The sequence below is a fragment of the Mustela nivalis genome (assembly GCF_964662115.1).
Source record: "Mustela nivalis genome assembly, chromosome: 17".
NCBI classification, from domain to species: Eukaryota; Metazoa; Chordata; class Mammalia; order Carnivora; family Mustelidae; genus Mustela; species Mustela nivalis.
This window is the reverse complement of record NC_139036.1, coordinates 30,218,492-30,238,905: the sequence shown is the minus strand read 5'-3', so window position 1 is coordinate 30,238,905 and position 20,414 is coordinate 30,218,492. Positions and strand designations below refer to the sequence as shown.

The 20,414-nt window shown below is 44.8% G+C and overlaps 1 protein-coding gene across 6 annotated transcripts in view; it reads right to left on the bottom strand.

Moving 5' to 3' along the window:
* Positions 1–20,414, bottom strand: part of TEX14 (testis expressed 14, intercellular bridge forming factor) — a 118,715-nt gene that overhangs the window by 35,406 nt on the left and 62,895 nt on the right. For 5 of the 6 annotated variants that reach the window (XM_082705875.1, XM_082705876.1, XM_082705878.1 and 2 more), the window contains 8 exons: positions 19,282–19,412; positions 18,027–18,140; positions 16,900–17,023; positions 13,824–14,002; positions 8,916–9,067; positions 7,379–7,569; positions 6,050–6,200; positions 3,705–4,615 (listed from right to left, as the gene is read on the bottom strand). In XM_082705875.1, the coding sequence (XP_082562001.1) occupies positions 3,705–4,615; positions 6,050–6,200; positions 7,379–7,569; positions 8,916–9,067; positions 13,824–14,002; positions 16,900–17,023; positions 18,027–18,140; positions 19,282–19,412 (1,953 nt within the window). The remainder of the gene's footprint in view (positions 1–3,704; positions 4,616–6,049; positions 6,201–7,378; positions 7,570–8,915; positions 9,068–13,823; positions 14,003–16,899; positions 17,024–18,026; positions 18,141–19,281; positions 19,413–20,414) is intronic. The other variant, XM_082705877.1, reaches the window with a different exon arrangement.

Genomic DNA, 20,414 nt, shown 5'->3' with positions numbered 1-20,414 from the left:
TCTGCCTTCAGCTCAGGTCATGATCCCAGGATCCTGGGATCGAGTCCCGCATAGACCTCTCTGCTCAGCAGGGAGCCTGCTTCTTCCTCTCTCTGCCTGTCTCTCTGCCTACTTGTGATCTCTGTCTGTCAAATAAATAAATAAAATCTTTAAAAAAAAAAAATCCAGTAACTTTTAGGGTGGCTCAGTGTTTAAGCGTCTGCCTTTGGCTCAGGTCATGACCCTCTAGTCCTGGGATCAAACCCTGTGTCAGGCTCCCTGCTCAGTGGGGAGCCTGCCTCTCCCTCTCCTACTCTCCCTGCTTATGCTCTGTCAAATAAATAAAATCTTTTTTAAAAAGTCCAATAATTTTCCCCTGTATTATTATTAAGGTAGCAAGCTTTGTGGCAGGAGCCTTGGACCCTGGCTTCTAGTCTAATCCTTACTCAGAAATAACCTGAGAGAGTCTTCTGCTTCAGCTTCCTCATCCATAATACAGGGAAAATAGTATCTCCCTGAATCCATCAGTGGGGATGCTATGAAAATAAGACACAATAAAATAAAAGCTACAATACTTTGGAAATAGAAGTAAATTAAATTAAAGCCTGGGTATTTTATTCCAAAGAGAAAATCCTGGATCTGCTTATTCTAATTTTAACAAACTTCATTATATTTTCTAGCCTGCAGCAAGTTAAGGCAACAAATGTGTTGCACTGGGATGGTAGTAAGATGTGCAAAGGTAAGAGGGTGCATAAAAATGGTCATAAACTCCTAGAAATATCGCTAAAGGCAAGGGAAGCAAGAGCAAAAATGAACTATTGGGACTTCATCAAGATCAAGAGCTTTTGCACAGCAAAGGAAACAGTCAACAAAAACAAAAGACAACTGACAGAATGGAAGGAGATGTTTGCAAATGACATCAGATAAAGGCCTAGTATCCAAAATCTATAAAGACCTTATCAAACTCAACACCCAAAGAACAAATAATCCAATCAAGAAATGGGCAGAAGACATGAACAGACACTTCTGCAAAGAAGACATCCAGACAGCCAACAGACACATGAAAAAGTGCTCCATGTCACTCGGCATCAGAGAAATACAGATCAAAACCACAATTAGATACCACCTCACACCAGTCAGAACAGCTAAAATTAACAAGTCAGGAAATGACAGATGTTGGTGAAGATGCAGAGGAAGGGGAACCCTCCTACACTGTTGGTGAGAATGCAAGTTAGTGCAGCCACTCTGGAAAACAGCATGGAGATTCCTCAAAAAGTTGAAAATAGAGCTACCCTCTGACCCAGCAATCACATTACTGGCTATTTATGCTAAAGATACAAATGTAGTGATCTGAAAGGGCACGTGCACCCGAATGTTCATAGCAGCAATGCCCACAATAGCCAAACTATGGAAAGAACCTAGAAGTCCATCCACAGGTGAATGGATAAAGAAGATGTGATGTATATATATATATATATATATATATATATATACATACATACAATGGAATACTATGCAGCCATCAAAAGAAATGAAAACTTGCCATTTGCAACGACATGGATAGAACTAGAGGGTATTATGCTGAGCGAAATAAGTCAATCAGAGAAAGATAAATTATGATATGATCTCCCCGATATGAGGAATTTGAGGGGTAGGGTGGGGGTTTTGGGGGTTAGGGAAGGAAAAAATGAAACAAGATGGGATCAGGAGGGAGACAAACCATAAGAGACTCTTAATCTCACAAAACAAACTGAGGGTTGCTGGGCAGGGAGGGGTATGGAGAGGGTGGTTGGGTTATGGACATTGGGGAGGGTATGTGATATGGTGAGTGCTGTGAAATGTGTCAGCCTGATGATTCACAGACCTGTACCCCTGGAGCAAAGGATACATTATATGTTAAGAAAAATAATAAATAATTTTAAAATGCTATAAAACAAAATGGTCATAAGCTCCCTAAAGTATGAGCTACAGAGGCCTTTGCGTGGGGGCAAAGATTCCTTAGCAGGGCCTGAAGGCAACAACTTTATTATGGAGCATCAAATAACACAGTTCCGAAAAATGTCATGGTCACCAAGGAGAGCTTAGAATATACTAAGAAATATATTCAAAATAGGTATTTAGAATAATGGGACGTTTGTAATGTTTCCTTTGGTGCAATTAAAAATTTAGGAACTGAGAAATTAAAGGACCAATCCAAGGCACCAGGCATATAAATGAGGCCTTGGACCTTCTGGCCCAGCCCAGTCTCCAGCTGAATACAGTCAAGGGAGTGATCCCAGCCTATGCCACATGGAGTGAAAATTATCATACTGGTTAGCCCTAACATATTCCTGACCCATAGAATTGTGAAAAGTAATAAATCACTGTTATTTTAAGCCACTAAGTTTGGGGTTTTGTTGTTGCTGCTACTCCACAGAAATAGATAACCAAAACATAATATATAAGAAAAGTTATTTCTAATAGTTTTCTAGGAAATCTGAATTTTCAAAAGAAAAAGAATTAGAGTCTAAGTACATTCTTTTTGCCTTCTCTTTATACAGAAACAAATGCCAGTGCTTCCCAAACGTTTTAAGTGAGGACTGCAGTCTCACTGAAACTCAGCAGGGGACCGTGAAAGAACACCAGACTAGGAGTGAAGAAACGTGCCTGTAATCAGCTGCGGCCCTTGGCAGAGGCACAGTAAGGAGTGCGGGCGGTGGGAGTTGTCCACCCTGTTGTCCAGCCCGTGCAGGCCATAAAGGGATGCACTTGAGGTGGAGAATTTTAAAACTAAAACCACTAAAAGCTGACAAGCTTTTTACCACCATAGGCCAGCAACTCTAAGTAACTTCAGTAATAAAATCCTTCTTCCAAGGGGGCTCACCTCTCCTATCCTAACATCATCTCAGTAACACCTGGACTTCAGGAAGTTCAAGTCACTGAGCTTGAGCTTCATACTCAGTAATGATGAGTATGGGGTAAATGATGGAAAATGATGGGGCTGATCCATCTCTAAAATTCGGATTCAAGAGACAGCCAGCTCTCTATATGTGAACTTGTTCATTTATTCATTCCCTCAAAGACCATTTATCAAGTACCTTCTCTGTGCCAGGTACCCTTGCTAAGGCACAGAATGTGTAAGACCCAGGCCCTGCCCTTAAGGAGCTGATGCAGGAGCCACTCTGAAACCTCACTAAGCTTCAAGCTACACCTCCTAGACCAGTTCCCATTGTGTCTTCTCGCCTCCTTTGAGGTGTCTTCTTTGATGACCAGGGCCCTCTGTACCACACTGGAGCTACTCATAAGTAAAGCCTGTGACTCAATCATCACCGTATCCCAGGGTTTAACTGTAGAGCCTCTGGCTCTAGAAATGTTTATTGAATGAGTGAGTAAATGAATAAGCAATTGAGGATGGAAATTAATACCTGCCCAATGGACCATATTTAGTAAGTGAATCATGCTAAATTGTTAATACTTGAATATTCTGACCTATAAAACAGCAGTTTCGTATGGCCCAACCTGATGCACAGGATTTATAAAGAACACGGGCTGTATGTTGGGTTTGGAATGACAGACAAAGAGTATCTACCTTGGAGTCCCATCCTAGAGGCCTTATTTCCTGAAGCCAAGGACCCCACTATGAGCTGGTTTTATTTATGTTAGTCCTTGTACAGGGCTAAGGGGCAATGTTGAACCATGTTCCAGATCCTGCTCACACAGCCCTGCCTCCCACTTCTTAGCTGTACCTGATGGCTCTTCTCTGACTGATCTCCAGTGCTTTCTTCAGAGACTTGGGTGACAGCTTTCCGGTCACAGCCACTTCTTTTCCTGGACCTTTTGCCAAAATGTCCCCCTTGGAAGTCTCTCACTATGGAAGACCTTGTCAGGGTTAGGCAATTGCCACTGGTGTCCAGCTGCTGGCCTCCTGGCAGCTGTATGAAAGGCGGTATATAGCTGGAAGCTGGGGGGCCCAAGGCTGAACGGGAGTCATAGATGTTCGCGAACTCTCTTGAAGAAGCCCACAAAGACCTGCACTCCTCCTGCTCCTTCTGTATCATCTCAAGTTTATCGATTTTCTGTTGGATATTCCTGAGCAAATCGGCATTCTGGTGCATTAATGTCTGTGAAATCTTCAGATTCAGGACACACTTACTGATGTACTCCTCGGTCACACACCTATTGCTCACATGGTCCTTGGCTCCTCTGGTTGGCTCAGGCAGGCTGGGTGAACTAAGAGAACCATTTTGCCAATCCCAATCCTCAAAGGAGAGCTCTGTGCTAGCTTCTGAAGAGCTCTCGTCCTCTTCACAAAAACAGCATGCCTCTCTCTCCATAATTTCGAGCTCTTCTTCCATGGACTTTAGTTCATCGGCCTGGCTTGGTCCAGCCCCCTCAAAGGATAAACCCGCTTCTGGGGGCTCCTCTTTGCCATCTCCCCTGTCCAGACAGCCTGAGTAGATTTCATTGATTTCAAAGCTACAGAGGCTTGCCTGACCTGGGCTGGGGCTCCTAGCCTCTTCTGCCACCGGGCCAGCAGGAGAAGCAGTGTCTTGATTCTGAATCTCCTTGGTCATCATACTTGGATCTAGGACCTGAGGATCTGGTGTTGCTTTCTCGGGGGAAGAAGGGGGACCCCTGGGTGAATGAAGCCGACTACCTGTTGGAAAGAATGGCAACATGCAACTGATTAAAGTGATCACATGCAGCAGCTAAGCAGCCCTGGAATGTTGCTCAAGTGGTGTGAGAATAGAGAAAGCAGCTTTTTATTTCCCCAGTCCCTTCACAGGTGTGGAAGACTACCAGATACACTCACAGAGCGTGCAAGGGTATTTCTAACAGACGAAAATTTCCATTTTGACATGCGTTGAGGTAGAAAACTGGGGACAGATCAAACCCTGGGGAAAATGTTGTAAGCTTAAGTTATAGTGCGTTCAAAACACACATAACTGCCAGGACATGGAAATTACAGACCCCTAAATCTTAATGACTAAATTCATAGCTTTTTTTTTTTTTAAACATACATAGAAGTTTGAATACTCATGTCAGTTAAAGTCATGCTCTTGGTGAGTATCTGATAGAAGTAACCAAAACAGTGTCTAAGAATGCAATTCATCATGGGAAGAATCATAATTCAAAAAATAACCCCAGAATGGACATCCCATCACCCGTGGCTGATGGTGTATAACTTGCAGAGAACAGGATGGAGAAGCGAAAGTAATGAGCACTTGGCTAGGAGGGGGTGGGGGAATGACACCATTCTAGAGGCTTCCAGCCCTATCCAAAGAGATAGAGAGGATAGTCACTTGACCTGGATCCCAGCTCTATAATAAGCTCTGGAGTCCTAAGCAAGCCACACGTTCTCTGGTCCTTAGCTTTCTCATCTGGAATATGAGGATATTATGCTGAATGATTACAAGGTCCTTTTTAGCTCTGAATTCTAAGATTTCTAAAGGTACTAAAGGTTGGAGGGAAATACCAAAACATTAACAAGTTATTTCTAAGTGGCAGAATTAAAATAGTAAGTCATTTTCTTCCTTGTATGATTTCAAGTTTTCTATAATGAACAGATAATAGCTTTGAATTTAAATACCACCATTTTCGGGCGCCTGGGTGGCTCAGTGGGTTAAGCCGCTGCCTTCGGCTCGGGTCATGATCTCAGGGTCCTGGGATCGAGTCCCGCATCGGGCTCTCTGCTCAGCAGGGAGCCTGCTTCCCTTCCTCTCTCCCTGCCTGCCTCTCTGCCTACTTGTAATCTCTCTCTGTCAAATAAATAAATAAAATCTTTAAAAAATAAATAAATAAATAAATAAATACCACCATTTTCATTTGTAAAGCAATTAAATCAAGTCCTAAGAACAATCATGCTAGAAATAAACTAGTTGTTACTGCTTAGTTCTGGATTGAACCAAGGTATATATGAAGCCAAAAAATTTTAACTTAGTAATTTCAAAGATCTTGATTTTTCCCTAAAGCATCCACCATTTCCAAGTGTAAGTGATGTGTACAGTTTGTGGAGTTGATTAGTTGTAGCTTACAACTGTCGTAAGACATTCATGTCAAATAATGCTTAACCTGTGGGTTAAGGCCATACCCGTTTCTTTCAGCTCTTTTATTTCCAAGTTAGGGGTCTCTTTCAGCTGATCTGAGGTCAGTCCTAGATAGACATTGACATCAGGATGGAGTTCGTATCTCTGCACCGTGGGGCTCTCAGTTGGCGGAGTTCTCTGGGTTCCAAGAAAATCCTTTAACAAGCAAAATATCATTAAGGATATAATTTATAATCATCTGAATGCCACTTTTTTTTTTTTAAAGATTTTATTCATTTGTTTGACAGAGAGAAATCACAAGTAGATGGAGAGGCAGGCAGAGAGAGAGAGAGGGAAGCAGGCTCTCCGCTGAGCAGAGAGCCCGATGCGGGACTCGATCCCAGGACCCTGAGATCATGACCTGAGCCGAAGGCAGCGGCTTAACCCACTGAGCCACCCAGGCGCCCTGAATGCCACTTTTTTTAAAGTTTCTTTATTTAAGTGATCTCTATACACAACATGGGTCTCAAATTTACAACTCTGAGATTAAGAATCTCATGTTCTTCCAGCTGAGCCAGCCAGTTTTTTGATGTTTTTGAAACAGATCTAGGTATCAAATAAATTCCCTCTTCTTTCTGTTGGGTAGACTGACTATAACTCAAATTAGTTAACTCATTATTATTACCAATATTTTTAAAATAATAATAATAGGGGGAGTCTGGGTAGCTCAGTCAGTTAAGCATCTGCCTTCATTCGGCTCAGGTCATGATCCTGGAGTTCCAGGACCAAGCCCTATGTTGGGTTCCCTGCTCAGCAGGGAAATCTGCTTGTCTCCCTCTGCCTCTCCTTGCTTGTGTTCTCTTTCTCTCTTTCTCTCTCAAATAAATAAAATTCTTTAAAAATTATTTATTTGACAGAGAGAGATCACAAGTAGGCAGAGAGGCAGGCAGAGAGAGAGAGAGAGAGAGAGGAGGAAGCAGGCTCCCTGCTGAGCAGAGAGCCCAATGCGGGACTCTATCCCAGGACCCTGAGATCATGACCTGAGCCGAAGGCAGCCGCTTAACCCACTGAGCCACCCAGGCGCCCCAATAAAATTCTTTAAAAATTAAATTAAATTAAATTAAATAATAACAATAGCTCTCAGTCACTGAATCACATTCTGTGCCTATGCCCCTCTATGTGCTGAATTTCCCCAGCTTCCTTCATCAATTCCCGGCTGTCCTCACCAAGTGAAGCAGCTAGAAGGTCCTTTTCTTGGGAGCCCAGAAAGAGTGTGATGAAATGAGGATTTCCCGATCTTCCTACAACTTGATCTCTAGCCTCTTCCTGGTCTCTAAGCTCCCTAAACGACTATGATGAGTAAGCTGAAATAAACTAATGGCTTCAGAGCTTACCTTTAAGTCATTCTTCAGAAGGTACCGGATATCTTGAAGGTTCATAGTTCGGTTTTTCTGCTTGACCTGGATGCCTGACTTAACAATATCGTAGTAAGGTTTTGGAAGCCTGACATCAGCTTCTAAATAATTTCCCAAGACTATGGCTTCTTTGATAACTGAGCCATCTAAATCATTCCAGGGTATGTTATCTGTTAAGGAAGAAATCATAGGAAAGAGTAGCATTAATAACTCAAGTTTAAGGGGCACCTGGGTGGCTCAGTCGGTTGAGCATCTGCCTTTGGCTCAGGTAATGATCCTGGGGTCCTGGGACCAAGCCCCACATTGGGCTCTCTGATCAATGGGGAGTCTCCTTCTCCCTCTCCCTCTGCCTGCTGCTCCCTCTGCTTGTGCTTGCTCTTGCTCTCACTCTCTCTCTCTCTCTGTAAAATAAATAAATAATTTTTTTAAAAAAAGAATGCTTTAAAAAAATGTTTAAAAAAAAAGAAATCTGGTAAAATAGGGTAACCTTAGTCAAGTCGCTCAACCCTGTTAAATAGTAATTTCTCTTTATAGAAAAAGCTACCTGGAAGTCCATTCATATAAACAAGAAGCCACTTTATCCATTTATGAGGGCAATCCCTGCTGCAGAGACAGTGCTAGAATCATGCGTGCATGGGCTCCCTGCTGGCAGACCTGGGCACCACAAGGAATATTTCATGGCTTCAGGATCCAAAAGCCAATGCATTTCTCTCATGGAAGGTATGGTTTTGCCTCTCAGACTGTAAACACTGCTAAATAGGAAGGGACTCTCACCCCCTCAGTGAATGTGGTTTTACTGTGTGTGTGTACGTGTGCTCCCCTCTCCTGAAAAATTCCGTGTCTTCTGATATGTGATCACTTCCTTCACATTAGGGTCTTGCAGATTTGGAAACGCTTCTGTGTCTTTCAAGTGATACTGCTTATATACACACTAAACCCTAGGTATGTTTGATTTCATACTTTACTTCTCCAAGGCCAGTCTTTCCTCCTTGTTTACAAGGTTGTTTTTTTTTTTTTTTAAGGTTTTATTTATTTGAGAAACAGAGACTGGGAGCGAGAGACAGAGCACAGGCAATGGAAGGGGAAGAGGGAGAGGGAGAAGCAGCCCCCCCTCCTTGAGCAGGGAGTCTGCCAATGTGGGACTTGATCCCAAGACTCACGATCATGACCTAAGCTGAACCGACTGAGCCATCCAGGTGCCCCTCATTTACAGGTTCTTAAGGGGCATCTCACAGAGACCCCTAAGCATTGACAGCAATACTCAGTTTAAAAACTTTTCTCAGGTTAAATGTATTGCCGATGACAGGATGATAGGAGGACCTTGTTAAGTTTCAAAGAACAGGTTAAAAGAGAAAGATTTCTGGGAGATCATCTCATATCTTCCATAAGCACAAAGAAGTTTCCTTAAAGAGATTTTCTATGTCCTGCATTTTCATAAAGCTAAGTAACTCTTGAGGAAAAAAATCTAATCTAAGAGTAGAGACTCTGGTCACAGTCAATATGCTCTTGGATCTACCTGTTAAAATCTCCTGTATGATCATAGAAAAGCTGTAAACATCCGATTTCACTGTGGCTTCCTTCTGTAAGATCACCTCTGGGGCAGCCCAGTTGTACAGCTGGGTTGGGAGGGGCACTCCAGTCAGGTCCTTGTGTATATGTCCATCTTGGCTACAGAAGGAAAAATAAGGTCAGGTTCATGCCTTAAAGGATCATCATGACCATCATATAGTACATTTGTGAAACATCTGCCTCTGAAGACAGGCAATCTCCTTGAGCTTCTAGAAACCCAGCTAGTCCCTGAGCTAACGCTCACCGCCTGCTGTTCAAATCTACCAGAGTGGGCCCTGCCCACCCTCCACTGCATCTGACCATTCTCTCTTGTTCATTCATTCAAGTCATGGGGGACCGCTTTGAGTTTCTCCAAGATGTCATCACTTCAGGTGTTCGCACTGTAAACTGGCTGCTTCTGCATGGCATGGGCTACCCAGAGATCCCAGGGTGACTGGCTGCTTCTTGTTTAACAAAGGTATTAGCTCAAAAATTACCTCAGAGATCTCCCTGACCACCCATAGTCCTTTTTATTGGCTCCAGAGTACTTATTTTCTGAAGGTTTGTTCATTTATCTACTGCTTATTTTCTTCTCCCCTCTACTAGAGTCAACTCCATGAGAAGAGACACCTTATCTGTCTTTTATATCATGTATATCTAAACTTACCTAAGGGCCTCAATGCCTACTTTTTTTTTTTTAAGATTTTATTTATTTATTTGACAGACAGAGATCACAAGTAGGCAGAGAGGCAGGCAGAGAGAGGAGGAAGAGAGCCAAACAGAGAGCCCGACGCGGGGCTCGATCCCAGGACCCTGGGATCATGACCTGAGCTGAAGGCAGAGGCTTTAACCCACTGAGCCACCCAGGCGCCCCCCTCAATGCCTACTTTTGAATAAATATGTATAAGACTCTTTCAAGACCCCCCTCAAGCCCTATCTGCTTTATCAAAGTCTTGTGGGACTCCTCCAATTCCAGAGTTTTCTGCACTCTGCCCTCTTGGGGACAAGCCTTCTCAGTTCAGCACTCAAAGGTTCCCTGATTGGCTTGAAAAACTCAACTTCCAAATAAGATTCCTTGAGAACTAAGTCAGAGCATCCTAAATGTCTCCTGGGCCAACAAGAGCCCTCAGGGTAAGGTCAGCACTGACTTCTCTCTGCGGCTTTCATGAGCATCTGATGAGATCTTGTGTGCAGCAAGAGTTTGAGCCATAAAGCACTATACAAGTAAGTTATTAATATGAATGTTATGGTAGGCATTTGGTAAAAACTGTGAATGCTAGTCGATCAATTTTTTAAAGATTTATTTATTTTAGAGAGAGAGTGTATGCTTTGGGGGGTGGGGGGTGGGAGGAGGCAGATCTTGAGCAGACTTCCTGGTAAGTGTGGAGTCTGATGTAGGGCTCCATCTCATAATCCTGACATCATGATCTGAGCCAAAATCAAGAGTCAGACCTTTAACTGATTGAGCCATCCTGGTCCCCAGTAATTAAATTTTTAAAAAGCAAGTGGTCGGAAGTTCTTTGCTGGTCTGGCAAAAGGTAGATTTGAGGATAGGCTGGACATCTCAGACTTTAATCAAAGTTCCCTAAATAATATTTCTTCCAGAAATAATATTTCTTTGACCTTTTGGTAGATGGTAGTGAGTTCAGGAAGCCATCAAGTTAGAAAAGTTGGTATTGACTTTTTGGTTGTATTACTGAATAGAGAGGTGTGGACCGGTATAGTATGAACAGCCTAGAGACATGCCAATATCATATTTATATCATAGGTAAAGCAATGGAGTGTTTTACTATCAGAGATATATTGTGAGGATGTAAAATGCTTGGCTCTTTACCTTGTGGGGTGATTCTTCAAGGGAAATACTCACCTACTTTCTCAGGTCTTTCAGACTTGTCTAAGGGTCTGTGAGAGACAAGTCACTCACAAACCAGCATTTATATTTTTTCTGTTTTATTTCTACTCAACTTCTTCTCTTATAATCCCCCTTCTTTCTTGGTTAAATCTAGTTGAGGAGTAGGGGAACTTCTTTTCTGGATGTCATTCTAGGGCAGTTATTTTTCTAGGCTTCAGCTCTGACATCATTAAAATTATATTTGGCTATAGCTATGTGATACCACTTGCAAGGTCAATGCTAGTTCTAAAGATTCCATTAAGAAGAATCTGAAGAGTAAGAAAAACTGCTGTATCATTTTTATACCACGAGATGGAGTGTTACCCTTGACAATGACATTCAACAAACCAACCAGCCCAAATAGAATGTTACCAAAAATAAATGTGAAATTGGAAAGTTATTTTGGATTCTTGGATCTCAGCTCATATTATCAGTTGCCAAAGAAGGGTATGCTGTTGTGGCTGAAACTGCTTCACGACTGACGTTTCAGCCTGAAGTTCCATTCTGAGGTCAACAAATCCAAAAGAAAACTTACACCTTCTTACTCATTTACCTCCCAGCCCCTTACTTGACCAATCTGTGGATCCTAGCTCCTCAGTACATCTCGTTTTTTGCTTCTATTCTGTTTCCTTAATCACCAGCAGACCGGGAAATATGGCCTCCTAGCTGAGCTTCCTACCCTTAACCTCCAATCCATTCTGCCCCAATAGACAGGAAACATCTTTACCACCTTCTTCCAGTCACAGCTGGATAACTTGAGATCATCTCTTTCCCTTTCTCAGCCTCAGTTTCCTCATCTGTGAAAGACAAGGTGAAGCTGAGCCACCTCCAAAGATCGATTTCACTCTAGGCTTCACATTTCTTTTTTTTTTTTTTTAGGCTTCACATTTCTATAGGAGAGCTCAGGCAGAAGAAACGGTCATGCCTCCATGTCAACAACAGATGTCGCTCCATCACCAGCAAATATCTTGGACTGCTGCAGCCTTCCTTAAAAACCCCTGCTGTTTTCAAAGGCAAAAATGTCCAAATCCCTTAGCTTCTATAGCTCCTGCATACATAGCTAAAGTGGTCAATCCCATTCTGAACCATTTAAAGTTTTCCCATCATCCAGACTCTTCTGTTCACTTAATTGATGTTTGACTGAGCACTTATAATGTGGCAGGCCCCTAGCTGACAAGGAACAAGCACAGTCCCTGCCCTCTCAGAGGTCCCCCTCTGGTGGGGCAGACGTACTTGGCTGCAGAAGAATGGAATTATCCAAAGTGCTCTGGGGATCAGGGCTTCATAGGTGTGGTGGGAGATTGTGCCTGAGGTGAGTTTAAAGGGTAACTAGGTGAGTACCAATTATTCCAGATGGAGGCAGCAGTACCCAGAGATGGCCTAGACTGAAAGTGGCTTCAGATGCCAGGGAAGTGACAAGGCTGGCACTGTGGGTGGAGCCCCATCTTGGAAGGCTTCCACACCCTGCAAAGTGCCTGGTCTTAATCTTGTAGGCAATGGGGAGACACTGGAAGTTTTAAACTGGAACTGAGAATGGCCCAGATCTGAGGCTGAGCAGCTCGAATGGAGACAGTACTCACCTGGAGAACTGCTGCAGTCACACCCTAACTGCTTCCCTGCCTCTCTCTTGTCCCCTATCAGCCCCTTCTTCACATCCAGGAGCCAGAGGGACCTTCTTAGCCCGTCAATCATCCATGACACCACAGTGCTCAAAACAAACAAACAAACAAACAAAACAAAACAAAACAAAAAAACAGCCCTTTGTATCACCCCAGTATTCTTGGGATAAAAAAATTCAAATTCTTTGCCAAGGCCCACAGGGTCCAAATATAACAAAGTCCCCTGACTCTCCTCTGCAGGCAGAAGGACTAGGGGCATGTGCAGTCTGGGAAGTAAGCCTTTCTGTTTTATTCAATCAAAAAACATATGCTGAGTGCTTAATGTGTAAAGGTTTGTTTTAGGCATTTGAGATCCAGCAGTGGATAAACAGAAATCCCTGCCCTCACAGAGCTTTTCACTTCATGAGAAAAAATACACTAAAGACTATGCAAGAGAAAAAAATACACTAAAGCAACAACCAGCGACCAAGAGACTGAAACAAAGCCTCAGTGTCTGCGGGGGTAGGTGGGGGCAAAGGCAAGCTGAGGTAGGCAGGGCTGAGCAAGAAGCTTCACAGCAGAGCAGAACCAACAATGGGCTGAGGGCTCAGAGCTGTGGAAGGCAGCAAGGAAGCACAGGAGAGATCCTCTGCCTTCTAGAGCCTACAGATGGAGACAGCAGGTACCCCCAACTCTTAAGAGGACTTTGACACCTGCCAAATGGGAAATGAAGTCCACCCACCAACCCTTGAATGAAGGGGTTGTTTTTCTCTCTGCCCCCTCACTGCCCTGATGGCCTCAAGGGCCAGGAATGCCCTTAGAGCCCACCCAGCCAAGTACCTGGCCCAGGAGTAGGAGGCATGACCAACTGTAAGGCTCTCCAGCACCTATCATCTTCTCTCTCCTTCCAGGATGCATGGCTATAACACATTTCCCAGCCTCCCTGCAGTGAGGAAGGGACTACAAAGGAGGAAGCAACAATATAGCTACTTCAGGCTGGCCCCTAAATACCACGTGGCCCTGCATGCTCCCTCCTCACCGACCAGCAACCACAGAACACAGTGGGGGGCTGAAGCTTAGGGAGAGCAGAATTATGGATAGGGGAACTTGGAATACAGTCAGTGTCCCTCTCCAACATACATATTACACAGCAATGGGAGTAAGAAACATACCTCGGTTGAAAATTTTGAAGTAGATAGGGCATTTACACCATTGGCTAATAGGGGCCCTTGCTTGTTAAATGTTTATTAAAATGAGAATGTCTTGAACAGAAGTAACTTCCCCAAAGTCCTAACCTTGGCAGACAGGGCAAGGCATTTGGGAAACCTCTTTCTCACCAATGAGGAAGAGGCCGACCCAGATCAGATTCTTTCTCTACAGCACCCACCTTTCCATCATATACTCCAGGTTGGTGAGCCTTGCTTCTCCTGTGGAAACGATGTGGATGGCGTAGGAGCTGAGGGAGCGGTGGATAAACCCCCGGGAATGCAAGTATCTCAGGGCGTCAGAAATCTGGAGCAGCAGGTGCACGATCACCTCCATGTGCAGCACGGGGAACTGGGAGCGCTGGAATCAAGGGAAAAAACAGCCAGGAACAACAGGGCCTGGGCCCCGGATGCTGCAGAATTCTTTGAGGTTTCCAAAGCCTTTTCAATTGTTCCTCACAGCTACCTAGAGTCCCCATTTTACACATGGGGAACGTGAAGCTCAGGGAGGTTAAATGACTGACCTAAAGTCCCACTGACCCAGGGCCCCTCTGGCTCCAAAGCTGGACCCTTTCCCTGAACTGAGCTGCTTCACACCACAAAAAATGAGAAGAAAGTTCTCAAACCTGGTATGTGTATCCAGGGTGGGCTCACCACCACCACACCACCACAAATGAACCTGTCCTGCACCTCACCCCGTTCAAGCCTGTGCTGCTGGGAGAACCGGAAGCTTAAAGGACCAGTCCAGCCCCTACCCCAGTGAGATGACTGATACTAAGAGGAAAGAAATTCACTCACACCAACATATCTGGTTAAGATTAAAGTCATGTTGGTCTCTCCCCAGAGAAATGGCATTCTTTTGGGGGGGGAAAAAAAAAAACTTATTATTGAAGTATAATTGGCATACAATGTTGTATTATTTTCAGGTGTACAACACAGTAATTCAACAATTCCGTACGTTACATAATGCTCACCGCAATAACTATAGTCACCGTCCGTCACCACACATTATTTTAATATTATTGACTATATTCCCTACACTATACTTTTTGACTTATTTTATAACTATTAAGCTTGTACCTCTTAATCCCCTTCACCTATTTTGCCCATTCCCTACCTTCTGCCCTTCTGGCAACCATGAGTTTGGTTTCTGTATTTATGAGTCTGTTTTTTTTTTTTTTAAGATTTTATTTATTTGACAGAGATCACAAGTAGGCAGAGCAGCAGGCAGAGAGGGGGAAGCAGGCTTCCTGCTGAGCAGAGAGCCTGTTGTGGGGCTCGATCCCAGGACCCTGAGTCCATGACCTGGGCCAAAGGCAGAGGCCTAACCCACTGAGCCACCGAAACACCTCTGAACTGGTATTTTCATTTTCTTTTTTTGTTAAATATTTTATTTATTTATTTGAGAGAGAGAGAGCCCGAGCAGGGGAAGGGGAAGGCAGAGGGAGAAGCAGACTCCCCGCTGAGCAGGGAGCCTTACATGGAACTCAATCGCAGCACCCTGCGATCATGACCTGAGGCAAAGGAAGTTGCCTAACTAACTGTCACCCAGATACCCTGGCATTTTCGTTTTCTTTGCATAAGTACCTAGTAATGGAATTGCTAGATCATATAGCACTCCTATTTTTAATTTCCTCAGAAACTTCAATTCTATTTTCCAGTGGTTCCACCATTTACATGCCCACCAACAGTGCAGAAGGGTTCCTTTTTCTCCATATCCTCGCCAACACTTATTGTCTTTCCGATTCTAGCCATTCTGTCTGGTGTGAGGTGATATCTCACTGTGGTTTTAATGTGAATTTCCCTAATGATAAGAGATGTTGAACATCCTCTCACGTCTGCCAGCTGTATGTCTTCTTCGGAAAAATGTCCATTGAGGTCCTCTGTCCATTTTAATGGGATTATTTAGCTCTTTTTCTAGTCAGTTGTGTTAAGTTCTTTATGTATTTTGGATATTAACTCCTTATCAGATATTTCCTTTGCAAATATCTTCTTCCATTTAGTCAGATGCCTTTTTGTTTTGCTGATGGTTTCCGTGGCTGTACAAAACCTTTTTATTTTGGTGTAGTTCCAATAGTTTATTTTTGCTTTGGTTTTCCTTGCCTGAGGAGACATATCCTTAAATATGTTGCTAAGGCCCATACCCAAGAGATTACTACCCATCATTTCTTTTAGGAGTTTGACGGTTTCAAGGCTCACATTTAGGTCTGTAATCCATTTTGAGTTTATTTTTGTGTATGGCGTAACAAAGTGGTCCAGTTCCATTCTTCTGTATATGGCTGTCCAATTTTCCCAACAACATTTGATAAAGAGACTGCCTTTTCCCCATTGTATGTTCCTGCCTCCTTTGATGCACATTAACTGACCAGATAAGCATGGGTTTATTTCTGGACTCTCTATACTCCTCCCCAGAGAAATGGCATTTTCAGGTAATGCCTTCATCAAATGACAAGAGACAAAAAGGGACGGGAGGGAAGGAGAGATAACACTAATAGGAAGTGCTCAGGCAGGAGGAATGGCTAGCCATTTTGGGGTAAGGCCTTTCCTGGAGGGTCTCTTCTCACTCCTGCCCACCATCTGTAGAACAAAGTGATGGAGAAAGAAAAGCAAATGCTTCAGGACCTCTCTGAAGCCCACCTCAGGCCAAAGCACACTTCCTAGGCCCTGAATGATGTTCCCACAAGAAAATTTGAAAAGTGAAAGGGAGTGACTCAGATGTGTATATAAACAAACCCCTTTCTACAGTAAAGGTCAGGAAAGGCACAAGTGGAAATACAGGGAATTAAACCAGGGGTTGGCGCATCTTTGGTGGCTCAGTTGATTAAGCTGCTGCCTTCTGCTCAGGTCAATGTGGTAAGCCTGCTTCTTCTCCTTCTGCGTGCTGCTCCCTCTGCTTGTGCACATGTACTCTCTTTCTGTCAAATAAATAAATAATATCTGAAAGAAAGAAAGCCAGCCAGCCAGCCACAGGCCACTTGATTACAGTTAGCTAGAAATGCATCTGTTTGTTTCCTGGGTCCACTGAGCTCTTAGAGGTCCAATGAAAAAACAGGACAGACAACAATAAAACACTAGTTCCAACCAGGTGCTTATCAGCCGTAAATGGTGGATATATAGCCCTAGAAAGTAAAGAATTAGGACATTTATCTTCCCTGCAAACAAAAATGGAAACTTCACTGCTGGGGTAGGGGGAAGAGGGCAGCAGGGAGAAGTGGGGAGGGCATCAAGGGGAGGAAACGCTCAGAAACAGCCGCTTACCCGTTCATGGAGGACACTGAACAGTGTGCCGACCGTGACGCGCTCATACACAAGGCGGGTCTTCTCCAGGTCCTGGGACAGGCACACGGCCATCAGCTGCAGCAGGTGCGGGTGTCGGAGCTTGCTACAAAACAAAAGCAGCTTCAGATGTGGCTGAAAAAGGAAAAATGAGGGTTTTCCTTCCTTCTAGGCCCCTTGAACACATTCTAAATACACAGCATTTGTACATTATGTCTTTCTAAGAAAACAGGATGGTGGGGGGATGGGAGTAGGGGGATCTACGGCCTCTCATCGGTAACGACAATGCCAATGTCACCAAGAGCTACTGACCAAGGCACCCCATGGACATCATTCACATCCTAGCAACCCTCTGTAAGAAACAGATCATTATACTCATTTTTGAGATAAAGAAACCTAGGTCAGAGAGCTGTCAGGGACTTCCCCTAGGTCACAGACCCCTCAGTCTCATGGCAAAGTCCACACAGTGTACATGTGTTTTTCCAGCTTCCTTACAGTGACTTCCCCAAAAGGAAGAGGTTGGCCTCTGACACACCACTCGCAGGGGTTGAGTGGCCTACTCAAGGAACCAGATCCATTCACTCAGCAGTCCTGGACTGAAACCATGAACCAAGATCCTGCCTCAGCAAGAGCTAAAGGGCTAACCCCGGAGCCACAGGAAGCACAGGGCACTAGGGTACACCCCCGAGCATGTTCTCAATGGCAGAGACTCAGTTCCTCCATTGTGTAGATCTCATGCACAGCCATGGTCTATGAAGACAGGACTGTGCATGCTATTGTGATGAGCACAAGGCCAGAAAGGGGAAGGGCCTTGGGGGGCTGCTGGATGGGAGGCTGGACCATCAGAGACACAGGTTATGGAAGTAAATCAGTTAACAGAATTAAGCCACTCACTACCACTATCCCCACCACTCAGTCTACCCCTTAATTCCACCTTCTCTCTCTCGGTAACCTTTGCAATCAAATAACCCATTCCAACAGTCAGGAAATACTGAGGCTGAGGGGGGCTGATCTCCACACCCCAGGGACAGTACTGTATAGCCCTGAACTTGGGTCTGTAAAGAGAGACCTGGACTGTAATGCATCAGGCCCCTGGACTTCCTTCTCACCTGCTATGCTCCTGCTCCGCAATTAACAAATCAGCCAGCCTAAGCCTGCTGCAGTGAGGGTGGGTGGGGAGATTCAGCTCCTTCACTGTGACCCTGCTCCCATTCCACACCAGGCTGCAAGGACAAGGGAAAGCGTGAGCAGCAGGGAGTGAGCTGCTCTCCCAGCCAAAGACCAGAGAAGTGGTGTTACACAGAATCTATAAAGCAGCCCCCACCCCCGTGCCCTTGAGTCCTCCCTCCCCATCCTCTCATACTCCAACCCCCATAACCTAAAGCACCCTGGGGAACTTAGTATAGGTGACAAGAAGTCACTGAAGGATTCAAGGGCAGGAGTGACTCGATCAGGTCTGCATCTTAGAAAGCCAACAGCACCAGCAGTGTGGGGAATGGTAGGAAGGGGTGTCAGGGAATGGAGGGACTGGCTAGGAGGCCAGTCTGGATGAAGGGTGCTGATGACTTGGACAAAGACCACAGCAATAGGACAGAAATGAAGGGACCTGGCTACAAATCTGGGGCAAAGGCAGGAAACAAAGGGTGTAGGGGACAGAGGGCCTCAGGAGGCCAGCAGAGGCCTTTTCAGAAGGGTGTTTCTTTGAGGCATGGAGGAACCATCCAGGTTCAAGGAGGGCAACAGACCTGGGGCATGACAACTCTTAGGACCCTGCAGGGGCCAGGTCTCTGGGGACTGAAAACACCCCAGGGACTTCTGTCATAGCCAAATCCCATTACTGCTGCCCCTGCAGCAGCTGGCTGCTGAGAGCTACAGCTGATGCCTGTTCCGATTCCACGGAAGCCTCAGTCAATCCTCTGGCCTATATCAGAGGCCGGATAGTCACCATTAAACTGCCTCAAACTCTTTAGAAAACAGAAAGTTTAGAACAGCATCATGAGTAATCCTTTAGAGTAGCTGTTCTCAATGGAGAGGGGGTGGAATCTAGCAATGTCTCTAGACACTCTGGTTGTCACAGTCCTAACTGCGAGGGAAGGGGGTCACTGGAGGTTGCTGCTGGCATCTAATGAGTAGAAACCAGAGATGCTCTTAAATCTCCTACAAGGCACAGGACAGCCCCCAATGACAAAGGGTACTGGCTAAAATTACATCAGTAGTGTCCAGGTTGAGAAACCCTGATTTAGACATCTGTTCTTCATGTTTCCTTGTGTTGGAGGAGAAAGCCTCCACACTTAAAGGAGTCACGTGAAGCCCACCCTTCCTGTGGGACTACGTCAGACCTCCCACAGGCCAGCTGCTGCTCACTTGGTCATGACCATGTAGGGGCCACTGAAGAAAGAGAAAGTAGGCTCATCATCAGCTTGAATCACTTCCTTTTCTCCGATTACTGGGAGAGATCCTAGGTAGGCCAGCTGTGCTCCCCCTGTGAGATAAAACTGAAAGCAGAGCACAGGTTCAAATCAAGGGGAGAGAAGAGGAAAAGTAAAATGCCCCAAGAATCTTGTCAGCCAGCCAAAAGTAACAGTATCTGCTACTGACCAACCTGCTGAACTCCCCCATGCCCTGGACACTATTCTTTAATTTGTGCTCTTTAATCTGCCTAGAACCCCAGCAAGGTTGTAATATTCCTTGTCTTTCATTAGTAAGGAAACCAAAGCTCATGAAAAGAGGTCAGACAACCGCCTGAAGTTCTAGGTTGAGGTTCAGGCCCCCACAGAACCCAGGCCAAAACACAACAAAAGCTGACACTCCTCCTTCCCCTCCCCACCAAGGCTTCCTTAGCACAACCAACAGATGCAGGGCTAGAGACTAAAATGTCAGCAAGCAGCACCCAAGACCCCCAGCCACATGCCCAAATGTCTCTCTTTGTTGAGCAGAACCAAGAACCCAAAAGATACGATTTTCCCTCAAAATATTTCTCAGTTTAAAATCTCAATTCCTTAAAGGCATTCCAACAAAAACTTATGGAGGGTCAATCACAAAGAAGACTTGGGGTGGGGCGGTGTGGAAGGGTGTTGAGCGGGACACCTAGCTGGCTCAGTCGGAAGAGCTCGTGACTCCTTATCTCTTGGAATCTTGATCTCTTGCTCTCGGGCTCCCGAGTTCAAGCCCCACACTGGGTGTAGAGATTACTTAAATACATAAATAAACTTCAACACACACACACACACACACACACACAAGACCCCAGGGGTCAGTAGAGGTCTCTGCTCTTCTTCAAGGAGACAAGTCTGGGGCCCTCACTGGGAATTAAAGGAACATTTTCTAAACTCTCCAAATGTAACCCAAGGTCATTCAAGGGAAATTTTCAGGGCTTTCTCCATTTTTCAGTCAGACAGGAACACTGAGGGGTCACTGTCCTGCAAAAGAGAACGACTTCTCCAGAGGGGATATGGAAGAGCTGCACAAAGGGGGGAAAGGGAGCCAGAGCCAGGGCC